The 14,304-nt window shown below is 30.6% G+C and overlaps 2 protein-coding genes across 3 annotated transcripts; both read right to left on the bottom strand.

Annotated features, from left to right (window-relative positions):
• Positions 2,196–3,667, bottom strand: LOC104761004 (ELMO domain-containing protein C-like). The gene is made up of 6 exons (XM_010484020.2): positions 3,469–3,667; positions 3,331–3,385; positions 3,072–3,192; positions 2,773–2,820; positions 2,578–2,672; positions 2,196–2,409 (listed from the first exon to the last, which is right to left on the bottom strand). Exons 1-6 carry the CDS (start codon positions 3,504–3,506, stop codon positions 2,326–2,328), a joined length of 441 nt encoding a protein of 146 aa, XP_010482322.1. The 5' UTR covers positions 3,507–3,667; the 3' UTR covers positions 2,196–2,325.
• LOC104761003 (ferric reduction oxidase 8, mitochondrial-like) lies at positions 4,994–7,975 on the bottom strand. 2 transcript variants are annotated; one of them, XM_010484017.2, is made up of 8 exons: positions 7,745–7,975; positions 7,567–7,663; positions 7,274–7,459; positions 6,950–7,187; positions 6,542–6,881; positions 6,198–6,453; positions 5,398–6,119; positions 4,994–5,320 (listed from the first exon to the last, which is right to left on the bottom strand). In XM_010484017.2, the coding sequence occupies exons 1-8, from the start codon at positions 7,899–7,901 to the stop codon at positions 5,124–5,126; spliced, it is 2,193 nt and encodes a 730-aa protein (XP_010482319.1). In that variant the 5' UTR covers positions 7,902–7,975; the 3' UTR covers positions 4,994–5,123. The 2 variants fall into 2 exon arrangements, with proteins under 2 accessions (XP_010482319.1, XP_010482321.1); XM_010484019.2 differs by having other exon boundaries at positions 6,542–6,869.

Below are 14,304 nucleotides of genomic sequence, written 5' to 3'. Positions count from 1 at the left end.
CGTTTTCCCGTAATGATTATAACTCAGCCGTAAAGCAATATTTTGGCGGGAAACCATTAGTTAACCTAATAATATACATATTTCCTTTCTAAATTTAAATTTTGAGTTATAATAAGTTTAATATTCACTTGTTGGAGAAATACTTTTAGAAAAATAAAATACTAAATTCGAATAATAATTATTTAATTATTTGCAATAATATCTTGTGATAAAAAGCTCACTTTATGAATTTATTATGCGTGTGGATTTGAGCAGGCACAGAATTAGTGATTTTTCGCGCTTCCCTAACAATACTTTTTGTGACATCGAGAGACGTTTTAATACTTATTAGGAATCTGACAGAACAAAAGACCCCGAAAAGAAAGAAGAATATGTTTTTATATTATTGAGAAGACCCTAAACGATAACTCAGCCATAACTTTACCATAACTCAGCCAACCCTCAAATTAGAATGACTAAATAACCGACCAAACCGAACCGAACCGGACACTATTTTTCCATTATTTTCGGTTAATCACGGTTATATTCGGCTTGTTATCGGTTAAATTAAGTTAATCAACCTAATTTGGATAACATTTGGATTATTTATGGTTATATATTCATCTAACCGATCCATAACCGGAAATAACCGAAAAGTAATTTCAAAAACTTTTAAATTTTCAAATGGTTATCATATTAGTATATCCAAATTACCACCTTAAACCAAACACAATATAACCAAAACCAAACTGTTTTATTAAAACCCATAATGTTGGAAATATGAACCTTAAACCTCAAACCCTAACCATAACCCTAACCCCTAAATGTCATGTTTTGAATCTTTTACACATTTTGATCAGACTATGTAAAAATCAATCTTTGTCTATAATTTTTTAATTTTTATTGCTTATAATGATTGTAATATTCATTTTTCATTCTATATTTAATTTTGAGTTATAATAATTCTAATTTACAAATATTTCATAAGTCAGCCGTTTATGTCGATAACTCAGTCATATCAGTCAATTGTTTGAGAAATACTTTTATTAAAAAAAAATTAAAAATTCAAATTCAAATTTTGAATTCCTTTTAAATAAAAAATCGCTAAATCTCATTTATTACGCGCGTGGTTCTTAACAATAAACATAATTATTGTTTGTGTCTCCCCAACAACACTTTTTGTATTCTCGAAAAGGTATATAATAAATTAATATATATATTGCATAACTCAGCCATAACTTTACCATAACTCAGCCAACCCTTAAATTAGAATGACTAAATAACCGACCAAACCGAACCGAATCGAAAAAAATAATTTTTCCAATTTGGTATTTTTGAATTGGTAGGTTTGGTTAATTTCGGTTATATTCGGCTTACCTTTCGGTTATATTAGGCTAATCTACTTAATTACACTATATTTTGAGTTATTTATGGTTATATATTAATCTAACCGACCCATAACCGGAAATAACCAAAAAAAATTTTGATTTTTTTAAAAAATATTCCAATGGTAATAATATTAGTATATCCATATTACCACCTTAAACCAAACAAATTAAAACACATTAGAACCAAAACTAAACAACAAATAATGTTACTCATCTAAACCATACATCTCAAACCCTAAACCCCAACCCTAACCCTAACCCCTAAACGTCATGTGTTGTGTGTTTTACACATTCTGGTGAGAATGTGTAAAATCAATCTTTCTCTATAATTATTACTTTTTATTGGTTATAATAATTGTAATATTCATATTTCAATTGTACATTTAAATATTGAGTTATAATAATATAAATTTACAAATATTTCATAAGTCAGTTGTGTAAGTCAATAACTTAGCCATCACTAAGTCAGTTCGTCGGATTTTTTTTTTATTTTTTATTCGAATTTTGAGTTCAATTTTTTTTATTATTTTGTATAATATATTGTAAAAAGACTAACTTTATAAATTTATTACGCGTGTGGATCTGAGCAGGCATAGAATTATTGTTTGGGTTTCCCCAACAACACTTTTTGTATTATCGAGGCACGACACAAAAGACCAAACGAAATCGTACCAAATACATAACTCAACCATAACTCAGCCGTACGAAATACATAACCCAGCCTTGCATGTACATAACCCAGCCATAACATATATGTTTATTTAATATTTATCAATATTAAATACACAGACATATGTATCATATGGCCTCAATTCAATGTGTATTATATGACCTCATTTCATAGAGATATGTATCATATGGCCTCAATTCAATGTTATATAGAAAAATGGCAATTTGTATAAGCTGTGTTTTTTAATTAATTTATAGTTTTATACATACTCTATACAAGCACAACATGCTACTGACTGAGAAGACTGTATGATGGCAAATCTTCAACCATAATCTCTCTCTCCAGTTGCCGCCTTGTCGATTTCATTACAGTCTGTCATTCACACACACGATTATAGGTTTAGCCACAATTCATTTGGTGAACTTATGTATAGGCCAAGATAAAAACACCAATAAAGTCAAATATATGACAATTAAAGCCATGGTTCTTCAAGTCTAAAACTTTCAGCGACATTAGAATAGGTTTAAAGAATACACTTACATTAAATTCCATGTATGACGCCCACATAGAAAGCCACTGCTGACCCATCAGCTTGAAGGCAATGCAATAAAGAAGGTCAAAGGCAGATTCGTTCACTGCTTACAATACAAAAAAGTCGTAGAACACAAGCTTAGTAATTTAACTCGTGACAAGAGAAAGAGTCATGAGATATAATCAGAATTGTCTGAAATTTACCCGAAAGGAATCTCAGAAATATTTCCCCAACAATACTTCGTGGTTTCACTGTAATATCACAGGGAATCTATTGTTAGTATACACAACTACACTAAATGTTCCTGAACTTGAGTATCTCAAATAGGGTATTCAAAATAACTACCAAAGCCCAAGGCAAATACCCAATTAGAAGATCAAAACTAGGAGTGGTTATGCTAATTAAACTAGCTGTTGCCATATTGCTTGTCTAAAGCAAATAACAAAAAAACACAGCAGTTCACAATCTATGCAATCATGGAGATAAATAAATGTGGCTATACCTGCTTCTAAGTCAAGCATCTGGATGAGCATGAACGTAATATTGATTCCAGCAACAGCAAAGGGGTATTCCCACACAGAACGATCCCCAACCTGTTTCCTCAAAAGGTCCTGGAAGGATTTCAACAGAAAACAAACAAGTAGAACCGAAACTTTACAATGTCATTACCTGGTAAAAATATTATCTGTGATGGTAACAATCTACAGATACGGTGCCATTGGAATTTAATTTAAAGTCGAGACAGCTTTATAGAGGCTTACCGGGAATTTCCTAGCGAAGTACAACAAGTTTTCAAGAGATATGAAACCACCACCCCTGAGAGATGCAGTACCGGTGAGTCAATTGAAAGAGGAAAAAACGTAAGGATAATGACAATGAGATGAGAGACTTGACATTACCTAAAATCAGTGGATGGATCTTTGCGCTGCCAACCCATTTCTTTCCACTGATTAGATACAACACCGTGTAGCTCTTTTTCAGGGAAGGCAAGTTTCCAAAGGTCCTTCAGAGCTTCCTACACGCATATTGAAATAGCAGCCAATATTTAAGTAACGCAGGTACAGTCTAACTTATGAAGCGCAGGTAAAATTCGAGTGGCATAAAATTCGTTTTGAGCAGTCCTTACAAATAATAACAAACAATAAAGGAAAAAGCGTATTTGATGATGAGGTATTGAGCTGTCATAGGCAACATCAATGCGGTTCTGCAACCTCTCAAGGCAATATAAATTTTTGAATTTTATTTAAAATAGCATATGTTTAAAATGATGTGTATTTTAATTTGCTGATGTGTATTTTTTTTTACTCAAAATCGAAAAACATAAAGCAATAAATATTTGAGTAATTTTCAAAAAATTTATAGATATGAATAATAAACCAACTTTTAGATAACATTTCAGTAATTCTTTCTTTAATCAAACTATGTTTATGTCACATTGGACTTATTTTGTTTTTGTGTTAGTTTAATTTCTCCTTACTCCAAGATTCTGTGGATTTTAGTCATTGAAGTGCGTTGTGATTTATTTCTTTAACTAAAGTGTATGTGGTGTAACTATGTGTTTGTGTTTATTTCGTTTTGATAAAATGATATCTATATATTTATGATGGTTCAAAGCTGTAAACATAGAAAAGGAACTTCATGAGGTATTTTTTTTTATTGTTGCATCAACTAAGTGTATTTCATAACTTTTCTTTTTGTTCAAGAGTTGTATTTCATAAAGTAAGTAATAATATAGCACTCATAGCTAAATATTAATTTAAACCATAATTAAAGAAGATGTAGATGATGTAACATAATTTATGGAAATAAATAATTCTAGGCATTTAATTTTATACAGAAAATATGCTATTTTAAATAAAATTCAAAAATTTATAAGCTAATTTTATATCTTTATAATAAATAAGATTTATTTCTTTCAAATCTTTTGCTTTCCTTTGAGGTATATTTGTAAATATATGTGCTGTGATTGTGAATACAGAATACTACAGAGTACAGACCAATAATCTAGTTTGGTTATTATATAACCAAGTGTTTGTTAATATTTTACATGTCAGTATAGCTTTGACATAACTGTTTAACGTAAGATATCTCCTCTCTCTCTATTCAATGTATACATTGCCCAAAACGAAAGATTGGTATTATTAGGATCTCTAATACACTAATGCAAACCTTATACGTATATCGTTTTGATGTCAAAGAAAGAAAAAAAGAAGGATAATTTGTTTATATATTTTAAATTCAGCCCATGAATTCTGAATTTCCAAGGCAGCTGTTGGGTTTTTTGTATGTTGACGTAGGTCACATAACTGCACCAAAACTTCCATACGAAGTAACGCTATGTGTCAAAGTCATTTGTGTTGCACAACACACTTGCACGTATTTTGGGCCACAAATTTTTCCATTTGTTTCTAGAAGTTGGCCGTATTGTTAGAAAGCTTGCTTAAATTTTGTATTAGAGAGCTTCTACTACAGTCGGTTGTTCAAAAAAAAGGAAAAAAAAATAAGTAAAAGCATACAAACCCAAAAATAATACAAGTTAGAAAATGCTTTTGGTTTAAAGGTTGAAATTAAGAGAATGAAAATTAAGATTCATCTTCATGTGTTTATTTCCTGAATCCTCTACTCCAAAACACTGAGGCCGCCTTTGGCGACACATAGATGCCACAGCTTCTTTCATTGGCTCTGGTCCACATACCAGCACTCCTACACTCGACCATCCTATCAAGTTCTTCTCAAACTCCAACAATATTTCTGTGTTACAAAAACAAATACATAGAATCTTATTAGACATTATAACTTATGAATGTTGTAGTTTTATTAACAAGTACCTTCGAGTTTCGGCCTTCCTCCGGTATGTATCTCATGTTCCTCAGCAGTTAGTATTAACTCGGTTAAGTTTCTCTCCTCTGGTTTTACTTCTTCTTTAGACAACCCTGGCGCCTCTCTGTGTTGTCGTCTCCATTGTAGAATTTTTCCAGCAAAACCACCAATTGTGATAGCTTTAACGTAAGAGACAATGATGACCAAATCTGGAACCCATGAAGGAACCTTTTCTTTATCTGTCTTCATAGCTCCTGAAGTAGCTAACTTCATAGATTGTGAATGGTTCTTGTGTTCAGAAGGTATAAAGAAATGGCTTAAACCTATCAAGAAGCCGAGAAACGTAAGCATGGTTACAAGGACTATTGTGGCCAACAATATGAAACTTTCCGGCCCACGAATTGGGAATCTTGAATAGTCCTCGTCGGTTCCTAAGTGAATTGACTGAACTTGTGACTGAGCCAAGAACTCTTGTAATGTTCTTGTCTCATTGGAATGCTTCTTTTCTTGGGTGACATAAACTTTTAACTTGAGACTTGAGTTGTTGATTGGGTTAAAGAGTATAGAGGATACTGGAAGCAACATGTTAAGTTCTTGGAATGTCCTAACCGCAAACACAAGCTGCACCCTCTTGGTAGTTTTGAGCCGGTTTTTGCACGCGAGTTCCTGCAAAATGCTTATAAATGGCGTGATCCCTATTCCTCCCGCCACAAGAAACAGATTATCATACCTGCCAAAAAAATCAATACTTTTTAAAATTTATAACAATTTATCGAAATTGAGCTAACATAGAGAGTGTTTTAGCAACCTGAGGAAATCTACCGAGGCAGGTCCATAAGGACCTTCTACTCTTAGGGTTATGTTGTTAATCTTCTTTTCAGAATTTACAGCTTCTTCTACAATGTTATAAACAGAATTTGTCCATTTTCCTTCACATTTTATCATCACAGACAATGTGTGTTTGTCTACACTCGAGCTCGATGTAATACTAAAGGGATGCCACTGAAACTGCGAGATCAGCGGAATGTTCACAAATATAAAACTCGATGGAGCATAATTAAGCCCTGCAAAATACCAAAGTAATTCACAAAAATAAAGAAATCTTTTTAATGTGTAATCTTAAAAACAGAGAAAAATAATAATATTTCTTACTTGGGTCCTTTGGCAAGACAAGCTCAATAGCTTTACAAGAGAAGAGACGGGTGGAAAGAATACGGCTTTCGGATCGTGATTGAACAATCCTAAGTATCTTGTCGAGTCCAAAGAGAAAGATTCCAGGTAGTACCCAATAGAAGTGACGATCACCGGCATGAAACAAGAAAGCTACAAGAAATACAATATACAAATGGTGTGTGTAATAGAAAACTTCAAATTTCTTCCTTCGAATTTGAGGAAGTGATGTGATTCCCATTAGTAATCCTGTTACAAGGCTGATCAGTCCAGCTACGTATACCCGACCCGTTCTCTGCCATTTCCAAATCTGTTTTTTTGGCTACAAAAAGAGTTAGGGACAGTAATTTAATAGATTGTTGTTATAAGAAACTGAGTTGTTAAATTTACCTCTTCTTCAATGTGATGAGTAATAGTCCAAATGAACAGTGTGCTTCCACCATGAAGCAATGAAAAGAAGATCAAACCGGTCCCGAGCCATACATGATATTTTACAGAAGCTGCAAACTGAATGTTGAGTAAACGGAACATCGAGAGTCCCCTCAAGACAGGGAAAAGAAGTAGAGAGAGACATGCTTCGGCTAATAGACCGAACCTTGTAGCAACTCTAAAGTACTTAAGTTGCCATCTGAAAACATATAATACTAAGTCAACACAGTTTAACAAGTCTATATAGAAAGGTTGTAGATTCTTGGAAGTGGAGAGAAACGTTACAAGTTAAAATTCATGGTTTTGACAGGCGTCAGCTTCTTGAAGTCGCTAGTGACACGGACATAGAAGGTCCAAGCTAGAAAGAGAAGGAATAAAAAAAGAGCAATGATCTCGAAACAAGGCATGATCCCAATGAAACTATTGATAATGGCTGGTCTTGAGGTAGTAATAGATGCACTCCTCCCTCCTCTACAGGTTCAGTATTATAACAAGTTGACAGAATAGAAACATCAATTTTTTTTTAATCTGTTTTTACTTTTTAACCGTGACTTAAAGATTGAAATCGTATTAATTACCTGGTTGGACGATGATGTTGCGGCAGTAAACTCAAATAAATTAGTCCAATAATAGAGAGAGCAATAGGAGGGAATGAGAATACGGCAAAGTTGAGACCTTAACCGTCATAAATGCAAAAAAATCAGAGATATATTGAAGTAAAAATAAGAGAAGAGTTGTGGCTAATTTGAGGGTTACCGTAATAGCCAAAGAAAGTGTGTTTGATGGTATCTTCAGCTTGATGCCAAGATTGTATCCATAGAGTGGTGGGTTTTATGATCCAGAGAGAAATCCAACCGATAAATAAGAGATTCATGAGTATTCGAAGAACAAGAAGTGTCAACACTTTTGCCATCCTTGTTGTGTTCACTAATTTTAGTTAGTTCCAATGTTTGAGGGTGGTGTGCTTGAATCTTTTTGATCATGCTTCTTCCAATATCTCTCTATATATGGACTCAAAATAAAGAACACATAATCAAAGGGCCCTACCACCTTATCAAACTCACTTTTTAAATATCAAGAGATGTAGATTTTTTTAGTTTGACTGTGCTTTCAATTATTTGATGACTTATTTATTTATTTTAAACACTTTAGAGATTATGCCAAAAGAAAAGAATGATTTACCATAATTTCTCAGTTATTCATGCTTTCTCAAAAATGTCTCATTTGCTAATGCATTCCAAAGCATTTGTCCGTTTTCATCATGTATTTTAGTGTAGTTGTAAAAAGTAAAATATAAATTTAAATAGTTTTTTTTAATTTATGTTAATTGTGTCAAATGACACTCTTTATCAAACATAGCGAATATTTAGTTTAGTACTTGGTTTAGCAAACAATTTTTTTTTTTTTAGTTTGCCATTACACAAACTCATATTTTTTGGTTTTCTTGAACTTTTCACTATTTTTAACTTGCTTCATTAAAGGTCATTATATGATCAAGCTTTTTAATTTTCTTATAAGTTAGGTTTGACGTTTTGTTGTCGTCTGTCTTTTCCTAGAATTGCTCCCTACCCCGTCTTCTCATGTATTTTTCATGGTCCATGACACTTCATGGCATTCGCTTATTTACATTTCTCCCAATCTATTAACAATTTCTTCTTCTTTCCTATTTAGTCTTCACGATATTCTTATAGATTTTTCGCAATAACTTTTTGTATGAACTTCTAATTAACGGCCCAAATTCATGGGGATCACACGTTCTTTCTATAGTTTCTTCAAGCATGATTGACTTAACTTCAGTCTCTGGTCAGTCAAACACGAGACTTATCAAAGGTCGTTAAGCACTTCGAACTAAGTAAAAAAAACATGTTTTGGATTGAAATTTATCGGTTTATGAAGAACACAAATATTATATGGAGATATGTAAGTACTCTAAGAAATGTATCAGCTAAGAATCATATCACTATATTTTTCTATGGACTTTCACTTATATGTACCTTATATAGCTAGCATCCAACTTAGCTAGGTTTCCTTAGGAAAATTTATTTTTCTTATGATTTATGCATGAAAGGGACTATGTAAGAGGGGTGCATGCATATACTTGAAAAGATTGATTCCGATGTGGATAGAATACCCTTACAGTTGTGAAATTTTATAGCCATCACCGTTGAAATAATGGTAGTTAAAATTCGAAATATACAACTGGTTAGTTCTAAAGGCCTATGACAAGAATCAAATACATACAAGATAAATAACAGAATCTAACTTCCAGCATTATGACTGTAAAATGTTTTCTTTATCAGCATTTGATCATCATATAACCATGGAAAAATGAAAACTGTTAGATTGTTGTGTGTAGCTAAATTAAAGTGTAATTTGTTGTAGGAAGAAAACTTGACATAGTTTATGGTTTTATAAACTTTGGAAGTCAATATATATAGAGTTTTCAAATTGATAGCTTTGTCCACTAAGGTAAAAAAAGCATGAATGAGGTTTGACAATATCATCACGGGTGTGTAGTGTAGGATGTGGATGAAGTGGTGGTAGTCGCAATCCTAGTTCTTCACATAAGGAAACATGGTCCCCTTAGCTGCGTAGTGGATTGATGGTCCATCCATACATCAATCTTACCATTCGGTAATTAGCTAACCTATAGATATCAGTCAAAATAAGATGATTATCAATTAAGAACAAATATAAAAAAGAGAGATGTCAAAGATCGTATCTTTAAGTGTAACTAGTTACAATTTTAACTTATTAATATAGTGGGGTGTAAACGTTATATAACCAAATTTTCGGACAAGACAAGTAAGTTTTTTTTTGTTTTGTTTTCAGTACAATCAAATTGTATACATGCAATGTATTTGAGTCTTGTTTCTGTAAATATTTTCTATATTTTCTTATATTAAAATATTTTCCGTGGAATTGTAGTTGATCTTTTTCTTTATTGAAAAAAAGTTAGTGACGTTGGCAATTTTTTGATAGCAAGAAGTGNTTTTTTTTTTTTTTTTTTTTTTTTTTTTTTTTTTTTTTTATTGAATGAAGTGTTTGGTCTTTTTAAAGACACAAGATATTTATTTCTGTTAAACTAGCGTACAAAAAATAGAAAAATCTAATGTGTTTTTTTTAGATAGATAAAGTTATAATGTTTGTGTGAAAGCTGTTGTTTGACTGAGATTTGGGAGAGAAGTTCTGGCTTATGTGAGCTTAAATTTATATAAGGACAGCCACAAAAGGAGAAGAGTAAACATTTTACATCGGCTAGTTTCAAGTTTCCGTATATTTTTATACCAGTTTAACACAAATTTGGCAATTAATTGCTATATTAACACTCCATCCTATCCAATAACTAGAATAACACAATTTTTACATAAAAAGACTAAAAAACCATATAGTTTTTTTTTTAATTTCTTTTTTTGAAACAACGAAAAACCAAAAAGTTATAGTATTTAATATTTTGATTTAAAAATATAATTGATTTAAAATATAAAATGATTTAAAAATATGATGTTTATTTTTTAAATATAATTTATGAAAATAAAATATGATTTAAAATATAATGTATAAAAATAATATTCAAAAAATTGTTTATAAAAATATTGTATATAAATATATGATTTAAAAATATGAAGTTTAATACAGTTTAATTAAGTTTTATAAAAATATTTTATATAAAGATATGATTTAAAAATATGAAGTTTAAGATTATACAGTTTAAATATTTTTTATAAAAATATAATGTATAAAATTATAACTAAAAAATATTAAAATAAAATTTATGAAAATATAATGTGATATATAAAAATATGATTTTTAATATGATGTTAATTTTGTAAATATGATTTAGGAAAATGAAAATGTATAAAATATGCTTTAAAATTATGAGTTTAAAAATATGATTCATAATATGATTTATAAAAAAATATATTTAATAAAAACATGACTGAAAAAAATATAATTTAAAATAAATCTGTTGTCATTGTATTTACATTTTACATCTAATAAATCGGTTTTACCAAACACCAGATTTTTGGAAGCAAACAAAAAAACTGTCATAACGTAAACAAATCTGCCATAACGTATGGTATTCACATAGGTCATTTTAGCAATTTTTTAAAAATGATATAAATCTGTTATTAAACGACAGATTTTTGGTTAAATTAAAAACTCTGTCGTAACTTAAAACAAATCTGTTATCACTAGAGGTCAACCTAGTAATTATTTTTCTGTTAAAAAATCTGTCATGTTACAACAGATTTTTAATCATGAAAATAAATCTGAAATAACTGTGGAAAATAAATCTGCCAGACATTATATCAAATATGTCATATATTGTGAAAGTTCGTGGTGTCTTTATAAATAAATCTGTCATATATTGTGAAAGTCTGTGGTGTCTTTATACATAAATCTGTCGTAAAAAAATAAATCTGTCATCAATTATAAATCTGTCATAACTGTAGTTAAAAAATGTGTCGTCCAAAATAAGTCTGTCATAAAAAATCTGTCATACAAAAATAAATCGGTTGTGCAAAAATAAATCTGTCATACACAAATAAATCTGTCACAACTAGTCCCACAGACTTTTGAAAATATTTTAATTTTTTTTAAAAAATTCTGGAAGGGTAAAATTGACTTTATTTTTTTTCTAACAAAGCAAAAAGGGTATTTTAGGCAAAAAAATAACTCATCTAACTCTCACATTTTATGAGTTACTTTAGTAATTAACGTCTTAATTTGGGTGAATGTAGTTTTTCTCCGTATTTTTTATAACTAGAAATCGGGATGGGATAAATAATCCAACCGAACAAACCAAACAATTTAGGTTTGGTTCGATTTTTTAGCTTGAATCTATCAGTTTTTTGGATAATTATTTTTAACATAACCAGATATTACCAAAAGTACATTGGTTTCTCCAAATTTAGACCGATATTAATAATACTCGAATCAAACCAAGTCAAATTTTGCCGAAAATTTTAAATTTAACCAGAAATACCCGAATTTGTTTCTCTAAAAAGCAAAAAACCCATACAACACCAAGTATATTTTCGGGTAATTCTGGCATCCTCTAATATTTTTTGTTTAACTGATAATTGAACTGAACCGAACCATTCCAAAGAACCGAAATACCAAACCTAATTGGAAGAGTTGCATGTTCTATCTGGCTGACTGTGACCAGCCATTTTAATACATTTTTAATAAATTTGCAAACAAGAAATTGTAACAGTGACAAAAATTTTGCCCTCCACAAAAAACGTTTGTACATAGTAAAAAAATGGCAAAATCTTTTATGTAAAACGTCTTATTATAGTAATCATGAAACAACACAACATAAACTCAAAAATCAATTTGAAACGATTTATTGCACCCAGCCCACTTTGATATTACTCCTATATTCTCACAGGTTTCACTAAGTGGGCCGGACAACTTTCTAGAGACGGAAGCTCTATGTGCAATTGTGCATGCACTAATTTTCAACAACCATGAAAAGAGCATTGCAAACATGTAGTCCATTTGGTGAGAAGAAGTGTGTTTAATTTATTTTCATAGTGGAGACGAAAAAAAAATATATATATTTTCATAGTGGATATATATATACAAAAAAAAATTTCTTGAAAAGAATATTATATCTCGTTTGTTGTTGGTGTTAAGTGTTAACTAAAGAATATTTGTTTCATTAAAAGAAATAGAAAATTATTTTCTAACAAGATTTATATAGCTTTTTTGTGGCAAAAGAAGATTATTGCATTTGTGGAAAAAAAAAAGAAGAAGAACTATTGCAAAAAGGAATAAATGAATTATTGGGTATCGTCGTCTCGTTTCTACTTTCTACCAATCATGGATAGATTAATTATCTTAAACAGCATTAACTTGGCACCCAATCAATAATATAGATTTTTATAACTTGGCACAGAAAAAAATATTTCTTTCATTCTTCTTTGCTTATGTGTGTATTCATATATAACTCAACCAATTGTATGGTTCATCTAATTTCTCTTAACTCCTCACTAACAAATGTGTGATTCAAAATGGTCACAGCCTTCTATTACTTAGCATGCAATTTGATTGTAACCCCTTTATAACCGAAACAAACAAATGTGTGATTCAAAATGGTCACTAACAAATGTGTGATTCAAAATGGTCACAGCCTTCTACCAATGATGAGTGATGAATAAAATGAAGATGGTGTAAGCATCAACGTCAGTCTCTTGATGACAACAAGTTAAATACCAAACATAATCCAGATCCAAGCTCATTAACGTATAGTTCAAACCAAGTATAACACTTTCAAACTAGGTTTGATTGTTACCGGTAACTTTCATGAGTATCACATATTAATTCCTATAAATTTATTCTTGTGCCCAATGTATCCCAACTCATGTGTGACACAACGTTGGGGTTGACTGAATTAACTATGGGATTTGGAATGAATTGCAGCTACCGTATTATCTTCATTTGTATTTGATAAAACTACCACCACACACAATTAAATCATGAGTATGTTAAGGCCTCAATCTGAATCAATTTTAAGGCACTTTGCCAATTTGGGATAGTTATACATCACCATTTTTTTCTTTGCATCCAAATGTGTGTCCTCTATTTTAAAATATAATGATCTAAAAGACACACAAAACAAACCTAAAATTAAATGAAAATAACAAAGAAAAATGGTCAAAAATATTTATTTAAAACCGTTAAAATACCAAGGTATCCAAATAATTTCTAGAAGATTTTTTTTTTCGGTCGAATGCAAACGTGAATGTTGTCTGTCTCCCTTTAGATTATTCAAAAAAAAAAAAATCAATTTCTCTAATGTTTGTGGGTGCTTGGTTTGACTTAAATTTACACTCTAGAGATCGGAAACCGCTTAATTCCATATCATATTTAGAGATGACGAAAATTTGCAATATACCTCTCAATTTAAGAAAATCCTTCCAAGAATACCTTTAGAACATATGTTCTTCAGCCCAACTAGCTAGTTAGAGCCTTAATAATAAGTTTTTATTTTCAGTATTTTTAGCAACGATTCTCAATAAATATTTGTTTAGTTTAAAATTTTATTAAATTTTAGTTACTACCAAAAGACCAAAACAAGATTATATTTTGTTTATTAAAATTTTAAAATAATATTAAGAAAAAAGCCACACGTTAAATTTTAGTCATAGCCTCTAGAATTGTAGGCAAGGCATTATCCGGGTCGGATCTAAAAACATTGAAAAAGAGTGTAGAGATATGTTGTTAAAACCATAATTACATGGTACAAAGATTGTCAAAAGTGGAGAAAAAAAAAGTTGGGATTTGAGTGCTCTAACTACTTGATT

Source organism: Camelina sativa, chromosome 18 (assembly GCF_000633955.1).
Source record: "Camelina sativa cultivar DH55 chromosome 18, Cs, whole genome shotgun sequence".
NCBI lineage: Eukaryota > Viridiplantae > Streptophyta > Magnoliopsida > Brassicales > Brassicaceae > Camelina > Camelina sativa.
This window is presented reverse-complemented; position numbering and strand designations above follow the sequence as displayed.